The sequence below is a fragment of the Lissotriton vulgaris genome, chromosome 4_1, assembly GCF_964263255.1.
Source record: "Lissotriton vulgaris chromosome 4_1, aLisVul1.2, whole genome shotgun sequence".
Lineage (NCBI taxonomy): Eukaryota > Metazoa > Chordata > Amphibia > Caudata > Salamandridae > Lissotriton > Lissotriton vulgaris.
Genome location: NC_141691.1, coordinates 1,554,529,067 through 1,554,555,407, shown reverse-complemented (window position 1 = coordinate 1,554,555,407; position 26,341 = coordinate 1,554,529,067). Strand labels below are relative to the sequence as shown.

General features: G+C 40.8%; 1 protein-coding gene across 1 annotated transcript in view; it reads right to left on the bottom strand.

Annotated features, from left to right (window-relative positions):
- CLVS1 (clavesin 1) overlaps positions 1 to 26,341 on the bottom strand; it is a 460,764-nt gene that overhangs the window by 312,035 nt on the left and 122,388 nt on the right. Inside the window, exon 2 of the mRNA XM_086965796.1 lies at positions 8,912 to 9,086. Within this exon, the coding sequence (XP_086821922.1) occupies positions 8,912 to 9,086 (175 nt within the window). The remainder of the gene's footprint in view (positions 1 to 8,911; positions 9,087 to 26,341) is intronic.

Genomic DNA, 26,341 nt, shown 5'->3' with positions numbered 1-26,341 from the left:
ATGGTTGCAGATTTGGTTTTTATCTTCATTAATTGTTATGCTTACAGTGTCATATAATTTTGTAAAAAAGACATGATTTTTTAACTGCAATATTAATGACTTTTGCTTCCTTCTCTTTGGTCCCCCCTTTCTTTTATTTGTTGGTTATTACTACAATGTATTTCTCCCTTTTGTATGCAGATAAATAGTTTAACAACTCTATCTTCTTTCATTTTACTTACTCACTTTTATTGTCAAATGGGTTGATTATATCCATTCTATTTTTCTCTATTCCTTTTGTTATCTCTCAATAAATCAAACTTAAAAAAAATAATCCCCACTCCATCAAAGGTTCATAAATTGGTAGGCTTGAGAATGTGTACGCCGTCAAAGTATGTTATATGCTTTTGAAAAAGTTTTAACTGGCCTTTGACATTCAAACAAAGAGGATAAGCTTCATCTTCAAAGCATAACAACGTTTCTAAAGGTAAAACCTCACTCCTTATTTAATTTTGTGGTTGTGGGTTGTAGCCATATGAAGGACTGGGTTCTTTAAGACCCAGCGGTGCCAGGGCACAACACCTGAAACCTTCGTGGGTAACCTGCTCCGGCGTACGAATGACAGAGACACGGGACACTTCCTTCGGCGTCAAAGATTCAAGGTTTATTTACTGCAGGGAACACAGAAGTCACAACAAGTACAACACGTGCAACTTGGGGAGACTGCTTCAAATTGGTTCTGTGGATCGCTCCTTTTATACAGAATTTACCCATAGGACAACATGATACACAAAGGTTTACGACCCGGTTCCCATAATTATCCCCCAGAGGGGTCGCTTTGGTCACTTTGATACACACAAGGTCCGGAACATAAGTGCGGAAACATTTGGCGGTTCCCAACTGTAAAAACCCATCTTCCCAACATTAGTGCATTCCAATCGGCAGTAAAATAGATCGAAATAGGAACAAAGACAGGTGCAGAGGAAGATGGAGACAGTGGGGAGATCGGAAAGGGTGTAAAAGGGGAGGTATCGGGAAACACGAGATACAGGCATCAAAGGGACGTGCCTAATGAGATGCACGGCTGAGACAATAAACCGGCACGGCAAGATGAGCCTCGAGCGGGGCCATCTGCCTTACAGTATCATCCCCCTCATCATAAAGACACTTACAAAGAACATGTGTCTTCCGCAAATATCTTGAGAGTCCCAGGGTCGCGAAGCGGACAGCGTCCGTTCGCTGGCTACTTGAGGGCAAGAGACAAAATGGATGCCGTATCTAAGATGGAACCCGTGGGTACAAAGGGAAAACCCACATAACAAACGAACGGTTTAAGTTAGCACAGCGAAACTGCGCACACTTACTAAACTCGTCATTTGTGGTTCATAGATACCAGACTCGACCATATTCGTGCGAGTCGAAAACATCACTTACAATTGTCACGGAACCTCACATATGGCACTTTTCTCTTTTGTTAGTTCTTGTTTCTGATACCAATTATTTTAAATATATATGTTTTAGTCCAACCAAGAGGAGTATTACTCTCTCACCTCATGTTATTGGCTTCATGATGATTTTCAGTTTGCTATAGAGAGCTTGCATTATAATACCTGAGGGGCTGTTTTACCTTTCAAAAGTGCAATGAATCATCACTCATTCAATTCTTTACCCTTTCTATGCACTAAATACAGAAAAAAATAATTTTACACTTCACTATTGTTACAATATACTAATATCTAGAGTGGGCTACGTGCAAGCCCCTTGCTCATAGTTCAGTAGCTTTTTTGACTATCTTGGATTGCTTCTGATTTGTTGTTTTTTCCGCGTATCTTTATGTTTGCTCCGCCCCTGGAACTTTGCTGCTTTACCATTCTTTTGATAGAATGAGTTGTATCCTTCCACTGTTGACATCGAGGACCTATTTATTTGCCCTTTAGCCCTGCTGAGAGTGCATGGCTTTCCTCTCTATTTCTCTGTCCACACACGCACCACCCCCCCCCCCCCCATATATCCTCCCGCTCATTCATTGCCCTGTTGTCCTTTCCCGTCCCCTACTACATCATTTTTAAAAATACTTTCACACTTTTTTCATAATTCATTGTCCAAAGACCCAGTAGTTTCACTCTGCTACTGGGCCACCCCCTTTCATTCTTCTCATGGTTTCCTGCCTCTCCACTTCTCACTCAGTATATTTTTGAAATTATCATTATTTTTTATTATTTCAGTGACTGTCCATTGGCAGCACACTGCTGCTAGGCTGCTCACATCTTTTGCTTTGCGTGGCATTGAGCATGCTTTTTTTAAATCTTTCATTCAAAAACGGCTGTTGACCTTCATGGAACTGTAAGTAACAGTTTAAAAACTGGACGCTGTGCATCATGATGCAGGCGCATGAATGTGCATGCATTGGCTGCATCTTGGCAAGAGTTTTCTTATTTGAAAAGCATTCCAAGGTGTTTGCTCATCTGTGCATGCATGATTCACTGGCAGCCATTTTGAAATATTATTTTTGTAATGGCAATGCAAACAAGCATTAGCAAATGCAGTAGTTCAGCATTCTAAAGGGGATACCTACTGGTTTGCCAATGCTTATTTGTTTCGCTTTTCCACTTCATCAGACGTTTTAAAAATGTCTTAGCAAGAAATCACCGATGTTTACACACTCAAGCAAACACACACATACATGCATGCATAAGGGCTCACAATCCAGCTGCTTAAAAGAGAACAAGCATTAGCAAAGGCAATACATTTGCCTTTATTTTGGTAAGGAATGGAGACAAAGGCATGCTCAAATGCAGTTTGCTTCCATTAGCACATTAAAGCCAGACATGTTGGCTTTGCCAATGCTCGTTGTTGACATAGTGGTTACAATAGAATGTTTTGTTTTCAGATTAACCATGGCTACTTGCAAACACTATTTATATTAAAAAGGCAGTCTGTGTGCATTTTCTTGTGTATATTACTATGGTCTATTGCATCCGAGCACCTTTTGTGCTTGACGAAATTCCTAAATGATTAAACGAAGTAGATTAGATCCTATTAAAGCCATAAAGGATTTATTTTAGGAAACTGAGCAACCGACCTTGCATGTACCCACCTCCTTTTTATAGTGCAGCTGCCCACCCTGGGGCCATGGGACCAGGGCAAGTGCAGGCCCCACAACTCGATCTCACAGAAAGGGGTCGAATACTCTCTCGCTCCCTCTCTGAAATGTCAATTAACATCAATCTCTTAATCTGCCCTTTGAAGGCAGGGAGGATTGGGGGCTAAAACACAATTATCAAATTCACTTATTTGCTTAGGACTTTTGTTTAGCCTGGGTCAGGCCAAGGAGGTAGACGATTACAAAAGAAACAATCGATGCATAGCTCAGGGTTAAAACAGACCCCAACACTATGTAATAATGCATATTCAAGCCTACTTGAGTACGAGTTTTGATGCTTGTTGAAACATACATGTTTTGTAATTCAGGACTAGTTGTGAATCAAGAAACACATCAGGCTGGCTTACCGAGTTAACACTATCACCTCCTGCGATCTGCTGATCATGGCAAGGACAACTCAACCTTTCATGTGTGCAAGGTCACTACATTGATTACCGTGGACCTAGGTCACAGCGAGCACTGTTATTTTCAGTGCTTAGAAGTTTAAATGCTAGATAAGTGCAAGCTGTTATTTGGGGGGACCTATTTCTTTGTTGAATACATTATTATTCTGTACTAGTGAGCAAAACATTCCATATAAAAATAAAATTATAGCTGAGTGTATGCAGAGTGAAACTGGCAAATATTATAGAATATAACTCAACATTTGAAAGTGTATCCAAACATGTCTTGCAATATTTAAAAAGAGCTGACGACAGGAACAATTTAGACATTGGAGTTGTCTGCAATTTGGTCTCAACCCAGGCATTTCTCTATGGCCTATGTTATCACAAACGAAGTAATCTCTCAGGGTTTAATGGACAGAAATATTTTATATCTATAGGATGATTTCAAGAGCTAGGGTAGTGTTGAGGAGACCTCTTGTGCACACATACCACAGGGCAGAGCCTTCTATCACTTCCTTAACTGCCTTCACATTTACAGGATATCACTACAGCTATGGATTTGGTCAGGATCAAAATCAAGGTTTGCATTAGAAGAGATTGCATGTAAATATAAACGTCCAAGACATGTGACTTCCACTCATAGTTTGAAACCTTGCTCAGAATTGGTCTGTCTTTGGGAAGGGCAGCAAGCAAAACCCTAGTGTTCAGCATGAAAATGTAAACTAGGTAAACAATGCCAGCAACGAAAGATTTTTTATAATACATATGATTCAAAAAGGTCACTAAGAGTTGGGAGCAGATACAGGAAAGCTAGAAACCATGTAATGTTCATAGATGATGGTCACGAAGGTGCTGGCGCAAGGTAGCCTGAATATGTGTTGTTGATTGTTAACTTTGTACGCAGGAAGTCAAAGGCTTAGAAAAAACAAAGGTCAAAGAATGATATTTGAACTAAATGTGGGCTGACAACTCCGCTCCGCCAGCGTAGTGAGTATAGGGCAAAACTCCAACTCCGTATCAGAGAAGAGTTGGCCAGCCCCCACCTCCACCCGCCTATTAAAAATGAATTATACAGTAATAAAAACAAAATAATAAACATTTACCTGTACTGCGGCATCTCCCGGATGCCCTCCTCCTCTTCCTTGCCGTCTCTCTCCTACTTGGGTCGATCATCTTGCGAAAATTGCGCATGCGTGGGCCAAGTAGGAGAGAGACGGTGAGTAAGAGTAGGAGGGCAGCCCGGGGACGCCACAGTACAGTTAAGTGTTTTTTTTTATTGTTTATAAATGTATAATCAATTTTTAATAGCGGGTGGCGAAGAGGAGTTCTACAAAGTTTTTTCCCAACTCTGTGGACCACCGCATAGTCCCGCTACGCCAGCTCCTCCCGGGGTTAATTTGGACACTAAGAGCCTTTTGAGTAATTTACACTTTCGAGGAAATATACTACTTATGACCAATGCACAAAATCTGAGTGTAAGTTTCTAATTAAAGGAAAACATACTGTGATAAGTCCAAAACTGCACATGGCCAACCACTAACACTGCCACATCCTCCCACTGAAAACAATGAAGGTATGGGGATCAACACCACAGGAAATTATCGGAAGTAATGGTAAATTAAATTAAACTAATTGAAATAAAATATAATTAATTAATACAATTATTTAAAATAGATAAAATATAAATAAATAAAATAGATATAATTTAATCTTAACAATATGTAAACAGTATATGATATTTATTATTTCATTGTGACATATTTTAATAACCTATTTTGACGTTTAAAAATCAATGTAACAAAATTTCTATTAGAATATGACTACTTTCATTTTAAGAAACTCCATACATCACTTTTAATCATTATTAATGCATAATACAAAAGTATTGTTTTGTATAGGTCGAAATCTACTTATTCACTTAAAGTTCAGACAAATTATTTAATTTAAGTTAATATATATTTTTTTCATTGCATATTTTATTACAATACTTTAATAGTGTTGTACCATTTTTTATTTTGTTATAAATTTAAAATAAATATATAAAATTAATTTACATCAATATTTAAACTAAAATATTTTATATATTTATTTTCAAATTAATTATTTTTTTTGTAATATATTTTACCATAGGGTGACTTTGCAGTCAGGGCCAAAATCTCCTCAAGGAATATTGTAGGGAAATATAAAAAAGTTGCTGAGCAAAATTTTAAGTTACAATGTTTTATTCATTGATACCTTCAAATGGCCATTGAGCATATGTCTGCTCAGGTGGCAGTGAAAGGAAGGGTAGAAGGTAAAGGCACCGAGGACTCAATTAAAAATTTAAGCGTACAAAAAAAACACATCTAAGGTCACCAGTGGTTCACCAAGGTTTACATAATAAAGCTCTGTAGACATTTGCAAAACAGTTGGTGCTCAGTAGCATGATAAATAGGTTAGAGACACATTTTTCCATATCACCACGTTTTGCAGTGGAGAAGGAACATCAAAGTATCCAATGGTGAAGTGGAGTTTGGACATTAGGAAGGTAGTGAACACCTGCAGCTTTGTGAGTATACAAACCTGGCCAATGGGTTTTAATGCCCAATTTGCTTATCAGAATTAAAGGTTAGATTTATCAACACTTTCTGCCAGTGCAAAGCTACAAAATTTAGCACAAACTAGTACAAGGTTTTGATAAACTATTTACTTTCTAGGAAAAAGTTGAATTTATGCCAGAAATGATCCTGTTAATTTGCAATGCCAAGAGTGATTTTGTTGTACTTTGCACTAAGAGGTAGTTCCGTGGATAGTATATGGGCATTTCCACACTACCACTCACGGTTGTTGATACAAAGCCCTTAAAACTGGTAGGCACGTTTTTTTGCCCAAATAATAATGCTTTCAGGGTGTTCAGTTAGAGTAATCTTCTAATTTCTCCAAACCATTCCCACGTGGGAAATGTTCTAAATTTTCTAGAGTTAATATACTTTAGTGTGATGATAGGTTTTCACTGACCATCCTTCCACCCTGTTGGTAAGAGCCATGCACCGAGAGGCTCCCTGAAGGCCAACACCAGGACATCATGGCCGTCATGGCACATGCACCTGCGTCAGGCTGGGCATATTTAAACTTTGTCTGGCATGAGGTCGGGTGAAGTTCCCAATTATCAGCGCTATACAATATATTTCTTCTTCCATCAAAAGACGACTGGAGTGTTTCCTCACTTTACGTAAAAACACTGATTAATGGCATGCAGTACGACATTGTTTTTCTTTCCGGTGGAGACAAGCAATTATAGGTGCTTCATCACAAAAATAGGTTATTTGTGGCAAAAAAAGTAAACACTCCTAGAAATCTTAAATTTGCTCGCTCAGAACAATGACTCCACTATTGCAGCCACAGCAGGCAGGGACAACTGAACTCAAGTCCGAAAGCATCATTTAAATTGATTTTATTTTGAAGGCGGCTAATTGTAAATGCTTCACAGTCTCTCTTAGGAAAAATCGAGTTACTCCCATACTCTTTTCCCTTGAGTGAGCGACGATTGCTATCAAAGCTGCCCAATCATAACGGCACACTCACAGAATGATGAAGTAGAAGAAAGATTTAACAGCAAACGTTGCTCAATAGACTTTGCCCTCAGTTACTTGTCGATATCACATATCCCAGCAGCATAGCAGTTCAGTTTTTTCCTCCCAATTTGTTTCTAAAATTGTTGTGACTGGCAGAAAGATGTTAAAATCGAAATGCGTGGACCACATTTCTTTTTTCGTTTTGTTTATTGTGCATATTCCCATTCACATAAAACAATGATTTTTGTGTGCTTCCCAATGGACTGTAAGTGTGTCACGGAATGGATCCTCTTATTTAATTCCAGTTGCATGCCATTTAGTTTCAAGACTAATTATGTCCACGGCGTGAAAAGTTTTCCGGGACATTGGTCAATAATTTCATGAAGGGCCCACTTAGCGGGGGCACCTGTATTTATGTTAAAGGAAAAACCCACCAGACAAAGAGAACATATGGCAGCTCCAGCATTTGTCTTCATGTAGTGGTACAGTCAAGTTAGCAGCGTCATCATTAAAATAAATCGGTCTGGCTTGCATCACAATGTTTGAATAAATAAATGCAGCATTGCACCGGTGGTCTGAAAAAGAGTGGGACAAGGGCATAATGCCCTCCTCAATCGCCACTTCCTTCTTTTAATGCCCTGGTCCTGTCTGAACAATCACTATGCGCTGCCATCTTCAATTATGCTCAAAATGGCTGCCATCACATGCTTCCATGCAGCTGACCTTTCAGTGCCAAGATAACATTAACACTGATGCATCATAATCCCCTGGGACCCATACATCAACAATTAGCTCGCTCTTTTCTTTACTACTACAATTTGCAGTGTTTCCAAGCACCTCTTCAGACCAGATGCATTTTCCCTGTTGATCTGGTTGGTGATGTTATCAACTCCCACCTAAACCAATTTACAATATTTGAACATATATAAAAGCATTACAAAAGAACAACTTTGGCAAAAAGATGTTCTGCACTGTAGCTGTCAGAAATAACCCATATTGCATTTTGGTTATAATTTCCGCTTTTCAGCATTATTGATGAACACGGTAGATATCAAAAGTGGAAGGATCCTCGTGACTTCTCCTGGTATCTTAATGGGTGCTTATGGTACTAGTTGCTGCCCTGTGCATAGGCCTTTGTAATTTAGTAGAATTTCTTGGAAATTCATTGATACATTGTTACTCATCTATAACTTCCATATCGCCCCCAACTTTTTCTACGGAAGCACCTTCAACGGATGTTCTAAGGGCATAAATCCTGTGCCCCAAAAATTTCTCTTCAACCACCAGCGGTTGGCCATGGATAATGCATAGTCCTCACCCACTAACCAGCAGAGTGCAATGTATTGCTTTAGAGAATGAAACCAAATAACCCGGATCGAGTACCAGTACATTGCTACTCTTGCCAGACATGCCACATGGTTCTCTTATACCTTTATCTTTTTCTTTCCAGGTATTGACAACATCCTATTGGGGACGACTGATTTGCTGCACCTTTAGTTAAGCAAATATTCTAGCTCATGTGTACATTGATGCAAAGGGTTCTATATACAATCTTGGTATTCCATGTGGGAAAGGAACTGCTTTGTGCTCTATGTTTCCCACATAGGACACCCACTCGGTGCGTATTTATTTCTGCTGGATGCTGTTTTTTTAATATTGACAAACTCTCAAAAGGAATAAACACCAGATGCCCAACCAGCCAATGTGCCTTTTTGCAGGGTAAACAACATCAGAAAGATGCCTGGTACAGAGGCATGGTTAGAGCCACCCAAACATTCAACACTACATCTCTTCTGCTGGTCACGAGACATCTCTATGGAATACGGTACCTGTAAGCCCTCAATGGCGAGTCTCAGGATAGACGGGGTCAGCTTAGAGGCTTGCTTGAAGGAAAAATTGCTCCAGTCGATGATTAGCACAAATCCATTGATCTGAAGCTCTTGGTCTTCAATGAGAACCTCCAGCGACAGTAGGATGGCCCGTAAGATGTCCACAAAGGAATTCCTAAATATGAAAACAAACATAACAATTGACGAATATCATCGGACCACTTAATTAGATGCAGACGGCTGATATTGCAATAGAATGTACATGCTTCTAAAATTATGTTGACGGGAAGTTCTTCAAAAGGAATTACACTAGTGTGCATAAGGGTTACAATTGTACAATTGTATATGTGCATAGGACTTACACTAGTTTATGCTCTCTATCACAAATCCATGAACTTTGTGTGGTATCCAAAAATGAAGTGGCAAAAAACCTTAGCTAAATCAATTAAAAATTAAAAAATGAACATTCAAGTCCCCCATGTCTGTTAACACAAAAAAAGCATCAGACAAAAGACAGAAATAGTGAGAACAATATTTAAATGGATACAATTATGTAGGTAGTCTGGGTAGGAAGGAGATTCTTTATTAGCCAAGGTTCTTTTTGGTTAGATTTGAGGAGCTTAGGCATAATACTTCTCTAATTTCAGTGAACAGTTTGTTTCATAACTTGATTGGGAAGCTTGAGAAGAAGCAGACCAGGAGGATTTATTTCTCTTGAGAAAAGAGTATATCTGAACCAATTAATTCATACTAGCACAGCGCGGGCATGTGGCTTTCTTATGAGCATGGGAGGCAAGGAGATATTCAGAGAAGGGTTGTGCTTGGGACCAGCATGGCCCTTCCAGGTAACATCGGTTGGGGGGTGGGATTTCGAAGGACGATAACGGGGACAATTAAATAAATAATTAATTTTCCCTCATCATCGTCCCTCGAAATCCCCCACACCTGGCCCCAACACTCTTACCTGCACGGGCTGTTGTTGCTTGGGACTTAGTAGGGATCTTACTAAAGTTTTCAGGAGTCTTTCCCAGCATGGGAAAAGCTGGGGTTAGATATAATTGACTCCCGACACACGCTTGCACCATCTTGTGGGTCATTGACAACATTTTGTGTGAGGGCTAAATTAACTTGCCTCCAAAGGGGAACACTTAGCATTGGGCACATAGTTGTACATTTTTGAATATTGAGCTAAAATATTTTACATCATTTTTGAGACTATTTAGCCTGTTTCAATGTAGTGTCAGTTTTTAGCAATGAGTATTGATTTAGTTGGAGCATCTACTGAGAACTGTTTTATATACTAAAGCCACTGTGGTTGAAATAGACTAGAAATTAGAACAAGAGCACTTATCAAGTGGTAGGCTGATATATTTTCTAAGTTAATCGGGGTGGAGAAACTCCCTAGCGCAAAACAATTTTCCATGGGTTGTTTGCGAGTTTTTGTTTAGTTGAATTAAAGTTTACACTTCATGCTGAGGCATAATGGTCTCTGCTCCTGTTTTATGTCCATTCTATACTCTTTAGTTTTTTTTTTTGTGCTACGCCTGAGTACAAATGAAGCCAGGCACCGTCTCACTTTGCAGGAGGTCATGTGCAATTTGGTATCTGTCAACCTCTGGTGGAAAATTCCACTAGTTTACCAAGCGCACTCCTATATGTTTAAAGTATAACCAATGTGAACAATTGATAACCTATAATATTTCAATGTTATCACTCGAAGAGAAAATTCAAAGAAAGAAATTATTTTTCAAAACGTAGCTTTATATAATCTTTTGCTTGTAAATCTTGTTCATTTCAACATATTCATTTTGAAATCAATACACAATCTGAAAATTAACAAGTAAATGTCATCACATTATAAATTTGTTGTAATAACTCTGATGTTGAAAAACTTTTTGATGAAGGTGAAGACATAGTTGAGAAATAGGCCCAATGCATTTCGGGGGGTTCCCTTCTTCAGGGGCAATCTCAACTCCTCAATGTCATTTATCAGAATTCAAGTGCTCCAACATGTAAAGTTGATAAATCTCAATCTCTCAGTTGATACTAAGTAGCTGTGACTGAAAGAAATAAGTCTAAGTGGAAAGACAATAATCACTCGTGCGTGAGCACCGAAGCCATCTGTGCTCGAGCACGTACCGGCACCTGCGGGGAATGCTTCTTGATATTTCACTATCAAAGTTGCGTTATCCTCTCCATTAAGAATCTGGGCTTCTTAGTTACTATCTCTAACTGTTCAAAATGACGCCGTTGTGCTTCCAAACTCTACCACAAACTCGTTATTAGTTCGTGCTTGAATCCAATGTGATACCTTGGAACACATCGGACTACTCTATTGTGAGAAAGCATGGTTAATCATTAAAAACATTGGTAAAAAATAAAGAACACTTACTATCTTAGAGACTTTGTCTCCCATCTGTATAACAACATTTAACATAGCATCAGACAAAGTCTCTAAGACAGTAAGAAAGCACTGGTGCATCATCAACAGTGGGAAACTAAATATCCCACCACCAATGTTATCACATAGAAGAGACAAGAACCTCAGGGACATCCTAGTACACACTCGCCCAAAATCCCAACTCAAGAACAACCAAAAGTTAATCAGTACGTTACCCACAGGCCATCATCCATGTGGCAACTGCAGTGTGTGCCACCTAACTGCTACCACGTAGAAGGTGACTTTCAACACAGGAACAACTTGGGAATTAAGAAAGTTCACCACATGCAACAGCTCAGGGGTGATATACATGAATACATGTAGCTGTAACCTACACTATGTTGGCATGACTACTAGAAAGGTCAGCACGAGAATATGTGAGCACTGTAGCAACATCAGGTGCCACAGGGCAAGCACGAGGATGATGGCACATTTTATTTAAAAGAAACACACCCCAAATGACATGCGATGGGTAGTGTTAGAACATATGGCACACTGTGACAATTTAGAACAGAAGCTGCTGGAAAAAAAATAAAGATGGGTGTTCAAATTGCACACAGATACAACAGGTCTGAATGATAATAGCCCATGGGGACAGTTCACAAGATGAACTACACCTTGGGTACATTGGAGATATAAATATAATATTCCCAATACCACTCCAGGACTATTTTATTTACCTCACAGATGAGAGGACTGGACGGTACTCAAATCACGTCCAAGAAAAGGTCCCATGGACAGACTTCCACTGGAGACCCAAAATTGCTTTTGAAACTCCACTGGCATGATGGAAGGAACTTGCAATTACTGAACAACCGCATCCACAACCACACAAAAGCTACAGTCTAAATCCTACTGCCTCGGTATCACACATAGGTTTTAGAGTTGTTTCTCCTCTCAGGTTAACACTACACTAACTACACCTCAATTGATAATCTTTTCACTAAATATTGGAGGTGGACCAATTCCGGTCTCTACTTCCAATATGGCGCTCGAACCTTGCCAATAATGAAATGGCCATTAACCTTGGTTCAGAGTCTTTTTTTCATGTTCTTTTTTGTCATATTCTTTTTTCAGTTGTGGTTATCACCTCAAAAAATGCTGACAATAAATTATTATTTACTCATCCCCCAGTTTTACAATGCCACTAATTTAATTAAAAAATTTTTTTTTCCAACTCTGAAAATGATGCTCCCAAAATGGTGCGGACAAAGTTCTGAAAGTAGGCGGCCATTTTGTTACAACCACAGTCTAGTCTTTACTCGCATTTGAGCATGACTGGGCTTTTCCTGCCAGTATTTAAACAGCATCGGGCTGAAGACATGCTAATATGCGGTCTGCCCGGGTTCCGAGTAGGTGTCATTGACGGAGGAGTGCTGAGCCAAGTGAGACCTTTTTTCCCTAACAGGAAACCAGGATCCCTGATAAACGCTTGTTTTGTCCTCCAGGCCACGCTATGGGGAATAACTAACCAGTATTTTGCTTTTACCCATGGCCCTTCCCTCGACTTAAATACTTTAAATACATTCTTCTAGGGTTACTACAAGCCCCTCCACCCTGGCAGTCCATGAGGCACAGCATTGCCAAAACAGAAGTATGTTCTTACAAATTGTGTACAGTATGTTTAAATGTTTGTTTTGTCTTGTAATGTTTATTCACAAGTGTTTCTTTCTTTTTTACCAATGTTTTTAATGATTAACCATGCTTTCTCACAATAGAGTAGTCCGATGTATTCCAAGGTGTCACATTGGATTCAAGCACTAATTTCTTTTTTTTAAACCATAAAATGGTTCAACCACTTCCGATGGTCAACATCCTAACTTGTAACAAGCATCGCAAAGCCAATAGCTCTCACCTCTAAAAGGCATTCTAATGATTTTGGCAATGCCTTTTGCCATTTGTATGCAAACATGTCAGCATTAAGTTTGCCTTTGGGATCTGAGAGCTATGCACTCCAGTGCTGCACCAGTAAAAGATGGCAAGTGTACTCTAGAACACTAGGGGGCATATTACCAACAACTAGCGATAATTTTTGTCTCTAACTTGTTTAGAGACAAAAATTATCGCCGCACATCGGCGATTTTTATCGCAGATAAACCTTGCTATTAACAAGGTTTATCGCAAATGCGATAAAAAACGGCCGAAATGCATGAATATCGCTGAAAAGTCAGCGATATTCATGCATTATCGAGCAAATGCTCTTAGCCATGTTATCCACCTCCCATTGGATAACATGGCTAAGAACTGCTCAGGGCAGGTGTTAGCTTTTGGAGATATTCCCGCTTAGCGTGAATATCTCCAAAAGTTGGTAATAGGAGATAGCGATGTTAGAGACTGTTTTCAGTCTCTAACATCTTGGCACGCCCACTTTGCATCTCATTAGTGATAAATATCACTGACATGCAAAGTGGGGCCCAAGATGGTCGCTATCTCCTACTAGCTGTCGCTAACTGGTGTTAGCGACAGCTTGGTAATAGGGAGATAATTTTATCTCCGCTTTCTTGGCTTTTAAAGCCAAAAAAGCGGAGATAAACCCCCTTGATAATATGCCCCTAGGTTCTATCTGCAAGGAGTGGGCTGGGAAGGTGAGCTCGGGCATGATTCAGGGGCCTAATGTGGTCACAAAAACTATGTGACTTAGAAAGGAGATGAGATGGGAAGGAGAAAAAGTAGTGCCTGAGAGAGGACAGGCAGCAGATGTCCAGGATAGTAATATGAGACTCGTACATCTCCTGGGATATCAGTGCCATGAATGCAGGTTAATACACCCAGGCACTTCTGAATAGTACTACATTGGCAGTAAGTTGGGGATGCACCATGGAGAGGACTCATTGCACTTTCTATCCAGTCCAATAGAAAGGAGAATATCTAGTTCAGTATCATTTGCTTTATCTTACATCCTTATTTGCACTTTTCACTATTGTCCTCCTTTCAACAGATATATTGTTTCATCTGAAGCTCAAATAGTTTACCTAGTGAGAATTTGTTATGGAATCTAGGTCCTAAAAGAAGCCTTTGGACCCATCTTGACATAAGGCTGAAACATGTTGACTGCCACCTTTGGACTGCATAACTCTATCCCCATTTATAATTAGGGCTCTCTGTTTTATGGTATTTATTTTTTGGATATTTCCGTCTGTATTTATCCATATTTATTTTTGTCAACTTTATCTGTATTTATCCATATTTACTATGGATTTTGTATAAAAATTAAAGCTGAAACTGGTACATTTCCACATTTATTTAACCAATAAAAATGCGGTAATGCTTGAATGCCTGCCAGGTTTCAGTGATATGAGCACCCGCAGAAGATAAATCAATGCATTTATATGGAAATATGCACATTTCAGTATCAGCTCTGTGCATATCTACTGCTGTTTAAGCCTCTTTACTAAAATTCATTTCTTTTCTAACCCCCTTACCTATCAATACACACAGTTATTGGACTGGCAGTCATTGTAAAATGTATTTAGAATCACTCAGAAAGCACCCAAATTCCGTTTTTATCCACATTTAAAAATAAATACAGACAACAAAATACATGGTTTTCTGTCTGTATTTATCTGTAAAAATCTGTAAAAACGGAAAACAGGGAGCCTTATTTATAATATACCTTTGGGTGCACTTCGTAAAGGTATATCAGGGTTCATTGGGACATAGTTTAAATTCACTATTTGTCTCTTTTTTTGATTCACTCCACTTTCTACTATCAGGATATAGGACACTGCACTCTTTAAAATAGAGTGACCTTGATAAAAAACCTCAGACAGGTTAATCACCTCTTTACATCAGAATTCTCGCTGAAAAAACTCCCTGATCCCTGAGGTGAGCCTGCTCATGCTCCTCTAGATTGGGCGCAAGCTAGGAGCTTTCCCAGTGATGACACACGTCACCTATGGGTGGTTGAGGCCTCAGTGTCGTTTAGACTGAAGTTCAATCCATTCAAACAGCAACCATCTTTGACAAGGAACTCCCTGTCATCCAATAATCACTGACATTTTTCTACATTATGATCCACCTATAGTTTCTATTTATATTTTAAGATTGAGAAGTTTACTCAAGTTGATTGCTTCCTTTTGCTCCTCCTTAGTTTAGTATAGTTGTGGCATAAATCAAGGACCAAATAAGATCATAGGAGCTCTGTCAGTAGGAATGAACCAGGATGAACAGGAGACAAAGGCAGAATCTGTAAGAGGAGAAACACACAACCTGCAGGTTTGGAAGATTTCGCAAACATCCTTCAGGGCCCACAGTTAAAAGTTGTTTTAATCCTGCATTTGATGGTGAAAATTACAGAGATGCCTTATTTAAATTTCAAATATTTAACACAGGTTTCACTGAAGCACAGGACAAGAAGCTACTTTTACATAAACTACATAAAGAGCATTAATGTTGACTTTTTGCTTGATCTTCATGCTGGAAATGGGCTTGAGAGATTTAAAATAAGCTATGCTTGCTGTTCAACAAACAACCTGAGAGAAGCAGGCTCTAGCCATCACCATAACAATCGTTCAGAGTGCTACTTTGCCAAAAAGCAGCTGTGACTTGCCTGTCCTTGTCAAGTAGCAAATGTATCTCCTTAGCCGCACAGATCTCTTCTTTCAACAGTATATTTGTTTTTTTTGTGTAGTTTTATATAGCCAGCAACGGCTCCTCCGCAATGGCAAAGGAGCGTTGCCCCACTGGCTCAGAGCCAGCACCTGAGAAATAAAACAATATCTTACTATCATTTTATTTTTTTAGCTGCAGGCTCTGAGCAAGCGTGTGCAGGGAGGGACCATGGGACAAGAAGGAGGAGTGGTTTGTGCACTTGTAAGTGCGCAAGTCAGTTCAAAACTGGCATGCACACTTAGGTTTCTTCAAACCATCTATATTGTACAGCCGGGTTGGAAAAACAACACAGACTCCCAGTGAGTGAGCGAGCATTGATCCACCCCACTCAGGCCAATCCCCACACTGATCTCATGCTTGAGAGCAGCGAATGGATTGAATGGGAGTCGTGATGTAGTTCCAGGGACTGGTGGGACCAGGAACTGCAGCAGAGGAGCGCAAAGTCTTACATCGCAGTCAAGACCTGGAACGAGCTTCCAGTCAGCATCAGATGCTCCCCTAACCTGCATGCCTTCAGGAAGGACCGCAAGACCTTGCTCTTCGACTGAGCCGGAGCTGCCCACCCCCTCACCCCCCTCCCCAGTGCCTTGAGACCCTCACAGGTGAGTAGTGCACTCTATAAACCCCCTGGTTGATTGATTGATTGATTGACGGTGGGCGGAAGCACCAGCAACGTGTTTTTTTCATTAACCCCCCTGCTACGCGTTTCTCCTTGCGTGCTTTTTGCAGACCCTCTCTCCCCCCGCAACTCCTCCACCCGCCCGCCAGTATTTTTCTGTGTCAGCCACCACTGTATATAGCACAAACTTGAACATACAAAGGAGCTTTTTACACGAGCTCCAGATACATTACTCAACGGAACATTCATTTTTTTAGGCACGGGAGATTCATTGATTTGCCCAGAATCACAGGACGCTGAGCTGACGTGGAGAATAAAACCTGGTTCCTCAGTTCTAAACTCAGCAGCTTTGAATGTACGTCACATCCCTCTGCTTCTTTTACAAGCAAGGCTCCTTCTGCTCATAAAGATAGCTGCATTGACTTTATTAAAAGAGCTAATCACTACAAAAAAAGGTGTGGATAGTATAAGCAAGTGACAGTGAGGTGAGGCAGTGATGAGTGGCGAGATGGGAAGAGAGACTAGAGATCATAAGAAGCCATGTAGCGATACTTGCCATGGAATGGGAAGGTGGGCAGCAGGACAGACTAAAGGGCAAAGAAGCAAAAAGGCATGTGGGGAGAGACAAAGGGAAAGAGAATGGTGGCTGTGTGAAAAGAAAAAGGAGGGTGAACAAGACAATGGGGGATGTGGGAGGGGCTTGAGGGAGCACCATGAGGCAGCAAGACTGAGAAGAGGAGCACTCACATAGAAAGGGGTGGGGTGGGGCATCAAAGGCACTCCCATCAGGTGCTAAAATTCAAATGCTAAGAAAAATAGGCAAAAGAATATTAGTTTTATGACATTAGCGGTGGAAGGATAGCACTAATCAAATCAGAACACTGTGAAACTGAAATGCTCCAGTGCAGAACAAACATAGAAAAAGAGAGGCAGCCCTCAACTCAAAAGGAGAGACCTGAGATAGCCAACAAAGCCATCCAATCATGAGAAACAGGCTGACCAGGTTAAGTATATGTTATGTAGTGGAAATCATAGGTATTGCCAACGGTTAAAGTTGCCTGTAGCCAAGACTTAAAAATAAACTTGTATAGATAAACAATACCCTTAAACTGAAGCATGTCACAAAGATCAATTGTCGTGTACAAAAGCTACTTGAAATTATAAACCAACTAGGAATATCACCTACTCTGGTCTCCTACACCAACTCATTAGGCTACACTATAGACCAGAACTCTATCCCACTTTTAAGAAACTTACAAAATGCACCCTTCTACCTACACCCAACCAGAAAACTGAGATTGTCCATCTCTCCCTCAGACTGCAGAACAGCAGTACAAATTTTAGTGCTCCGACACCTAGACAACAGCAACACAATGCAGGTCAGCCTCCCTCAATCTACACTCTCAGGACCATACTATATTCAGCAGCTCAACTCGTCAGAAGAGCAAATAAATCAGACCACATTATGCCTAGTCTAAGAGAAAAGTCGCCCTTTATGCTAAGATTATCTTGAAAATGCCATACATCGTGATCAGAACACTAGACATCAGGCCAGGCACATACTCGAATGAGAAACATAGACCTACTGGAGTGGAAATAAATATGAGGCAAATCTCTTCTACTAATCAAAATCCCCCAAACCAGAACTGCAAATGCTCTTAACCAAACATGTTCCTCTGTAACAGCAAGACCTGGGGAGGGACAGCCAGAAAACATACTACTCATACCTAACCCATTCCCATTTAAAGAGACTTGCCTAATGCTAGGTGTAAGTCCACCTAGACCCAATGAAGATGATGTCAGAGACCCAATACTACTCCACCCCCTGAGCCCTGAGTGGTGTAAGAACCCACAGAAACACACTGGATGATCCACATAAACGGAGAAAATACTAGAGGGGAGCAGGATTACAATCACCCATCTTCAAAACTCCTTTTCTGGATCTGCCTGGAGACCGGATGGCATATAAAATAATGGAACCACCAAAACAATTATCTTATTCTTGAAGTCATGCAGTAAACTCGAATGGGGACACTTGTGAAGGTTCCACATTGCAGGAATTATTTAGTATGCTGATGCAAATATCCTTGTGAGGGGAACCTAGCTCCTAGTCGAACAGTGACATTTCTCCATGACCTTTTCTTCAGATGCTTCAGGCTGGAATCCTCTACATCCTGGTTTTTCACTATAGGAATAACATCTGGTCACTTACAACTTATTCTGGCTGAGGTTGACACTTTTCATATTACTTTTGAGGACCCCCTCTGTTAGAGGGAAGTTTCACATTCACACCCAGGGCACCTTACTCCCCATATGCCCATTGTGGACATATTGTTCAGGAGATGTATGCCAAGTCATCTACATACCTGCACGACACACTGGATAACTACCACTTACAATTCCAAAGACTTAATTAACCCCGTAAAAAGGAAACGCCTCCAACTTGAACTAACACTTTTAATAACTGATGTCGCCCTACTACAAGTGACCCATCTGCTCCGCTCTGACTAGACTCGCCTTAGGTATAAAACCTCCCCTTTCAGGTTTTTGCCTCCTCTAGAACCAAGACAGCAGGGGTAGAGATCTTCCTGAGAAAGGGATGCCTCTTAAAAAATTAAAGATCACTGGAAAAATAAAGAAAGTGCTCCTGGGTATTCACAGCTAGAACCCCTAAAATTTGCCACTATCTGGCTCGCATACAAGGGACAGGAATGCTTCTTAGCAATAGATCCACTTTGGAGAGAGCTGAGGGCCCTATTATATTGGGAGGAGATCTGGCCCTGGTCATGAACAGTGACCTAGACACGTCCTAACACACCTTTTGAGGGATCCTAGTGATTTCAGTCCCAGGGAAACCCCATTTGGAGAACCTAGGACTAGTAGTTGAGTGGAGATATAGACATCCTCAGTTTCAATAAAAGCTATGCCTGATTGTATCACATCTTCCTAGATATGAAACTGCTCCCCTAGAACCAAGAAATATCCCGGGGCCTATAACCATCTCTTATCATGGGCCATTGGCCTATGTACTAGACCTATTTTCGCCCCAGCCAAAGAAAAGACTACCTAGTGCCTTAATCACCCTGTTCTGTGAGACCCAGCTGTCATTAGTACCAATAGCAAGCATATTAAGGAATACATACCACATAACAAAAATGAAAAAGTGAGCACTAGCACTCTGTGGAAGGCCATAAAAGCAGTTCTGAGAGGGGAACTGCTACCGGATGCCACTGGACTTCAAAAAATGAAAAGGGTTTTATTCCTTCAATTAAGGTCAGAGCTGCAGGATGCTGAGGAAGCCCACAAAAAACAAAGTACCAAAAGTTATGGAAGAAAGTAGTAAATCTATGGTAACAGACTTGCACGCTATAAACAAATAGCTCAAACTACTTTTTGACAAAACCTGACAGCCACAACTATGAATTTGACAACAAGCCACGTAAACGCCTGGCTAATCTCCTCAGAATGAGCAAGGCCAAAAGCTACATGATTAAGGTTAGAAACAGAAATCGCTCTATGTGTTTCAGTGAGGTTGCCAAAGCTTATTGACTTCAATAGCGATTTATACAAAAGGTGCTCCACTGACATGACACACTAAAAACAATATATATAGAGGGTGCAAAACTCTCTAGGATCTTTGCCATATGAGGAATTAGAAGAACCAATTTCCAAGGCAGAGATTCAATGAGTAATATCGGAAATATGCCCATGCAAAGCTCCAGGCAAAGATGGATTGACAGCTCATTTTTACAAACCATTTGCGGCTCAACTGCTCCCATTTTTAACTAAGTTTATCATGACATAATAAAGGAGAAGATGGTAACAGCGACAATTGCAGAACCTAAGATGTCTCTGTTCTTAAAATCAGGTAAAACCCCCAAAAAGGTAGCCAAGTATGTGTCCTTCTCGCTCCTCAATATTGATTTTTTGGGGACCTATTCAAAGTTGTAGCAACTTGACTTCAGTCTATCCTCAGAGAACTCATACACCCTGATCAATCAGTTTTTATCACTGAAAACCAAGCCACTGATATTACCAATAAAATCCCTTCCCCTTAAAAACATTGGCAATCGAGGGGGAAAGAAAGACAGCCCTGGTCTCATGGGATGCTTGGAAAGCATTTGGCAGGATTGACTGGGGATTCATGGATGATACCTTGTGCAGGATCAGCTTCGGAGAGACCTTCAGATAGTGAATAATGGCAGCACATCATGCTCCGAAGGCAAGTATTTGGGCAAAATGGGAGACTGTGGCTATGGCTTCCAATAGAGCAATGCACAACACATTGATGTCTGCTCCCCACCCTCCTTTGTGCAATTACTCTGGAACCCCTTGTTCAGAGGATCCACTGTAGGCCACAAATCGACAGGGGTCAACTAGCCCAGGATGGATTTAAATGTACAATGTTTGCAGGCGATTCACTAGCTCACTCATGGACCCTGCCAGGTTGCTTCCACCCCTCATAAGGGACCTTGGGGAGTTCCAAAGAGTATCAGGATTTAAGATAAATTGTACTCGATCAAGAGTCTTAACATTTTCTCTCCATTTGATGATTTTGGCATTCTAAACGGTAGAAAAACTATATAGATCACCTCCAGCTCAAATGTTCAAACTTTATTTGGTAAAATAAGAAAGGGAGGCCATCAATGCATGTCTATGTATTCAAGAGGGCGCATATGTAGCTCAGCCCCTTGACTGGAAAAAAGAGAGATGCAGATAATAGCTTGTGCATCATTGACTTTATTTTTGCAGTTTTAGCATAAAATCAGCCCAAGTTCACTGGAGCCCTTTCAAAGATCACTAGTTATATTACACAAGGTCGGAAATTTATTTTTGAGGCATGGGGTGATTAAGGTATTTGTCCAGAATCACAGGATGTTGAGCTGATGTCAGGACTCAAACCTGGTTTCCCAGCTTCAAAGTCAGAAGCTTTCTGATTCGCCACCTCCTCTCTCTCCTCTTGAATGGGAGGTATCTCTATGAGGTTCCTTGGGCACCAAACACTCACAGGAAAGCTAACTTATATACCTCCCAGATCACAACATGTACCCCAAGGGCCAGGAAACAGAAAAGGTGTACAATGAGACCTAACTGCGTTCCCCTCCACGTTCACACCATTATGGGGCAATAAGGATTTCTCCCCAGGCAAGATGAGCTAGAAAGGACTTCCTTGCCTGGTGGGAAGGGAAATGTAGATCATTAAAGATATGTTTAAAGGAGGTCCAATAAAACCCTTTGAACAAATTAAAGATGAATATGAACTGCATGAAGCAGATCACTTTCTTTTTGTTGTTGTAGATTTATATAGCGCAAACTCGACCCAAAGATCTTGGCGCACTTTACATGAACACCAGCTACGTTACACAAGGACACATTAATTGTTTTGGTAGGCACTGGGAAATGAAGTGATTTGCCCAGAACCACAGGCTGTGGAGTCGACCCCGTGGCTCGAACCTTCATTTCCCAACTACAAAGGCGGCAGTCTAGCCGTGAGACCATATCCTTTCCCTTCAAGTGTCTCACTGGGTACTATAGCCTCTCATGAAAAAGGCAGCTGTAAGAAAGTTCGTCCTATTTGAAAAAGTATATTTTTCACCACAATAGTGAGAAAAAGGTAGTCGCAAAGTTATACCAACTCCTTAACAAAGAAGACCCAGGTGACAGACCTAGCTTTCAAGATACCTGCGAACGAGACCTTGCTATTAAAATAGATGAGGGCTGAAGGCAAGATATAATAACCAGGGGAATACATTAGCTAGCCATATAAGGACCAAGCATCGCTGGAAGGTATGCATGGTTCTGGGCTCATTCACTGAAATACTCTGGTACTACCCTGAACTACAGCCCTTTTGGCAGTTAATTTTTAGTACGATTGAAGACATTACAGGCTCCCAGTTAGCTCACTGCCCTGAAGTGGATCTTCCTCAGAAGATATTTACTCCTCTATGGCAGAAAAGGCATACCTATATCCCAGCTACCTTAAGTAGCGAAACAATGCATATTGTCACTATGAGGCATTACAGAGGTCCCAGGTGAGGCGATTTGGACAGGTAAGATTTGGTGGCTTCTGGCATGAAAAAGTCTCAAAAACTGCCCAAGAGAAGGAACGGAATTTAGAAGACAGTGGGAAATGCTTGTAAGCTACCTCGCGAGAGGCTTTAGAGGGCTGCAATGCCCCAGAAGGTTTAGCGTTGAATCCCTGAAGATTCTAAACTGGACCTCTCTTGTGAAAATAAGACCTTTATTGGGGGCCTAAAACAACCATAATGTTTCTTTTGTCAGTACTGTAATTAATTAGACTGATTGAGATTTGTAGAGCTGAATGCAGCTGATGGCGGGTAAGTACCTGGGTGGGAAGAGCTTTTGATTGGAGGGGTTAGTAGTTGTGGGTATTGTTTTACACCTTCATGTGTAATTTGCTTCTCTTAGATACGAAATGTAAAAAAAAATAATTAAAGTAAAATGTGGTCCATAAAAGAATGTTTCTGGGTCGGTGCGACCTTAAACACTGAATTGTTGTCACGATATGTCGAAACCAAACCCCAAAGCCCCAGCCCAGACTCAAATTCCGCAAAAGTACATTAAGAGCAGCTTATTAAGTCTGGCAGATGAAGAGGCATGAGTCATTGACAATAGTTAGTTACATCCGAGCAAAGCAAGGTCAAAACTAATGCATTTCTGTGTGGAAGGCACAAATGTAATCATTGGGATGAATCACCAAAATGTTCTTTCCCGCACAACTGCAGCACACACAGTCTTATTTATAAATGTGCAATGTGCTCAGCATGTTTTTTTTCTGAAATTCTTGCTGCTTCACGCACTTGAAGAAAATGCCCCCATTCTTTCTGTGCAGTATTAAACAATCATTCGTGTAAATCAAATTCTTTGTAGTGATAGAACATTTGGAATTTGCTGTATTTTAAACGATGGTCTCCAGCCAACTGTTTCCCAACATGGCCTTCTGTAAGCCCGACACTTCTCCCTAAGCTGCAGAATCTTATTTATGGATGCCATAGGATCAGAGAAGCCAGGCAAACCCTCGCCAGTCTGACCTCGATTTTACACTACATCCCTATTACCTAATTAGGTGTCACTCAATACAAATGCTTCACAAACACTCCTAAACATTCATTTTGCAATTAAATGTGTACACCAATCTTATCAGAACAACACATGCAAGGCCTCTAATAGGGTCGTGGCATTAGAAGCTTTCAGGTAATGTTTTCCAAAGACAGTGGTCTATGTAAATAAGGGATTGGATTAAAACTAAATTATGTGTTTCCACCTGTGTGTCTGTCCACCAGTATTTTGTTTCCACTCTGTGAGCTTTCTATTGTGGCATCCAAACATATCAGACGATAACAGTCCCTAAAACAAGTCAGACCTATCGCTTTTACCAAAGCTAATTAGCAGTATCAGATAAATGAGTAATAACAAGTTTATTGTTTTGAATAATTAGAATTGAAAGCATTTCTGCTCTGAAAATATAAGCGTGAATAAAACTTTACTAATGCCTGTGGATACAGGCCATTTTTCTACCCTCATCTTTCTGAAATCCTCCATCTGCACATCTCCCACCTCATCTCTTTCCTTCTGCAGGTACATCCTCGCATCCCCTTCACTTCACAACCCCCCTCATGCACAGTGGACCCACCCACCTGTAACACTAGATTTTATTTTACATTCTTCCCTGTCAGTATTCGGACAGCTTTGTACTCCCTTCCCAATCTTTCCAGTACTATCACAATAACAATTGGAACATGGGACCGTTGCTCTGTGCAATCTGAAGAGAGGCCAAGGATGGGATGAGCAAATATTCCGAGCACCCTTATGATCCACTGACAGGAACTGTGAGAAACTCGCACTGCCTTCAGACTCAACGGCAGAGGGCTCAATGGGGCCTGTTATAAACACCCACTACCTGATCTCTCCCAGACACCGAGAGGCAAATGAGTTCACAGTACAGAAATACGATTTCTGGAAAAAGCTATTACTTTGATGGAATACAAGAAACATGCTAAATGTAAACAGGGACTCTTAGTTGATGTTAATTATTTTAATGTTTTTTTTACAGTTATTGCTGAGAAAACGATCGATATTTTTGCCTGTAAAGTTAAGCACATCAGTTTAGGGCTCAATATGACCTGTTTTGAACTCAGTGGTTATTAAATAATGACGTTAAGCAAGTTTGAGATGGCATAGGAATTTTATTCTCCAAAGCAACGTTCTACAATAACAGCTTGACCTAACATTTATGTGAGATGTCATGTAATAAGCACCACAGAATAAATATGTTCCACACCTAAATAGGGTACATACAGCCTACTTCCCTGTATGAATGCCACCGCACCACCACAACCCACAAAACAACATCAGCTTCGCAAGTAGGGAATGTCCACCCTCAACCAGCCATCCCAAGATGTCTCTCTTAACCCCTCCCATGCTCGTGACGGAACGATTCCGTCACGAGCCTCGGGTGGGCTGTGCTGGTGACGGAACAGTTCAGTCACAGCCCGCTCGCTGCGCCTGCGCTGACGTTCTGAAGAGCGGGCGGGGCCGTAACGGGACCGTTCCGTCACAAGCACAGCTCATCCGCGGGCCGTGACGGAGAGGTTACGTCACGAGCACGGGAGCACCGCGCGGCCCCGCCTCCCCCTTAGAGCTGCGGCGGATTAGCCGCCGCAGCGAAGGGGTTAACTGAAAACAAAAAAAATACTTCCAGAAATAGCAGCACTTCGAAAAGGTGAGCATTGTATGATGAGTAGGGAACCGCTGACACATTTATGGGAAAAAAGTTAAGCAGGGATTTTGCTTTAGGACAATTAATAATATTCAGATTCTGTTTGTGACTTTACTGTAATGAAACGTTCTAGAACCCACTCGGACACCTTTCAAAAAAATATAAATAGTCCATTAATCAGCTGCAAGTCTGACAGCTGAATTCCTTCCCTCAGGACCACCATCTATCTTCATACTAAGTAAACGTGAACCTCCACATTTGCAATGCAATAGGTCTCATATTTGCGAGAGGTTAAGTTATTGGCATTGTAAATGACAATGTCTTTTATTTATCTGGTTTGATAATTAACACATAAATAAAAGGCATTGTCATTTACAATGCCAATAGCTCAAACTCTTGTAAATGTCAGACCTATTTAATTTCAAAGAAGCAGCCGCCATTGTCCCGGGCTGCTCGGAAAGTGAAAGTGTGCATGAATGTTGCAGGAAAAGCATGTCATGCCTGCAGTAGGAGAAATACATGAAAGAAAATAGTGTTTACATACTGTGTAACAACAGAAGAAAAATGGCCAGTCCTCATGGGAGGTTACAAATGAAAACAAGGCAGTACTAAGGAGGGACTAACAAACCTATTAACGAATCAGAAGCCAGCATTTACAAAGGACAATGACACAAGCCAATGAAAAATATGGGCAGGGAAAGGGCGGAGCTTCAGGGCCATATTCAAATACAACATGCCTCGCAGAGCAGCGCATGCGCAGGCCAGGCTCGACCTAAAAACAACTTACCAACCCTAAGACTCTCTGCCTACGAGTAAGCAACATCCCAGGCTGAATGAACAAGTATTGGCAGCAAGGGATCCTAGATACTGCACTACTACGTGTGTTCAAGTTTTTTCAAAATTAGATAACCCTCTGATAATTGCCCACCTCAAAAAGCCAGCTACTAATATTAGCCTGTGCTGAACTGTCAAACTTGAGAAGATGTTGAATAAAAAGAATCAACACAAGCAAAGAAAAGA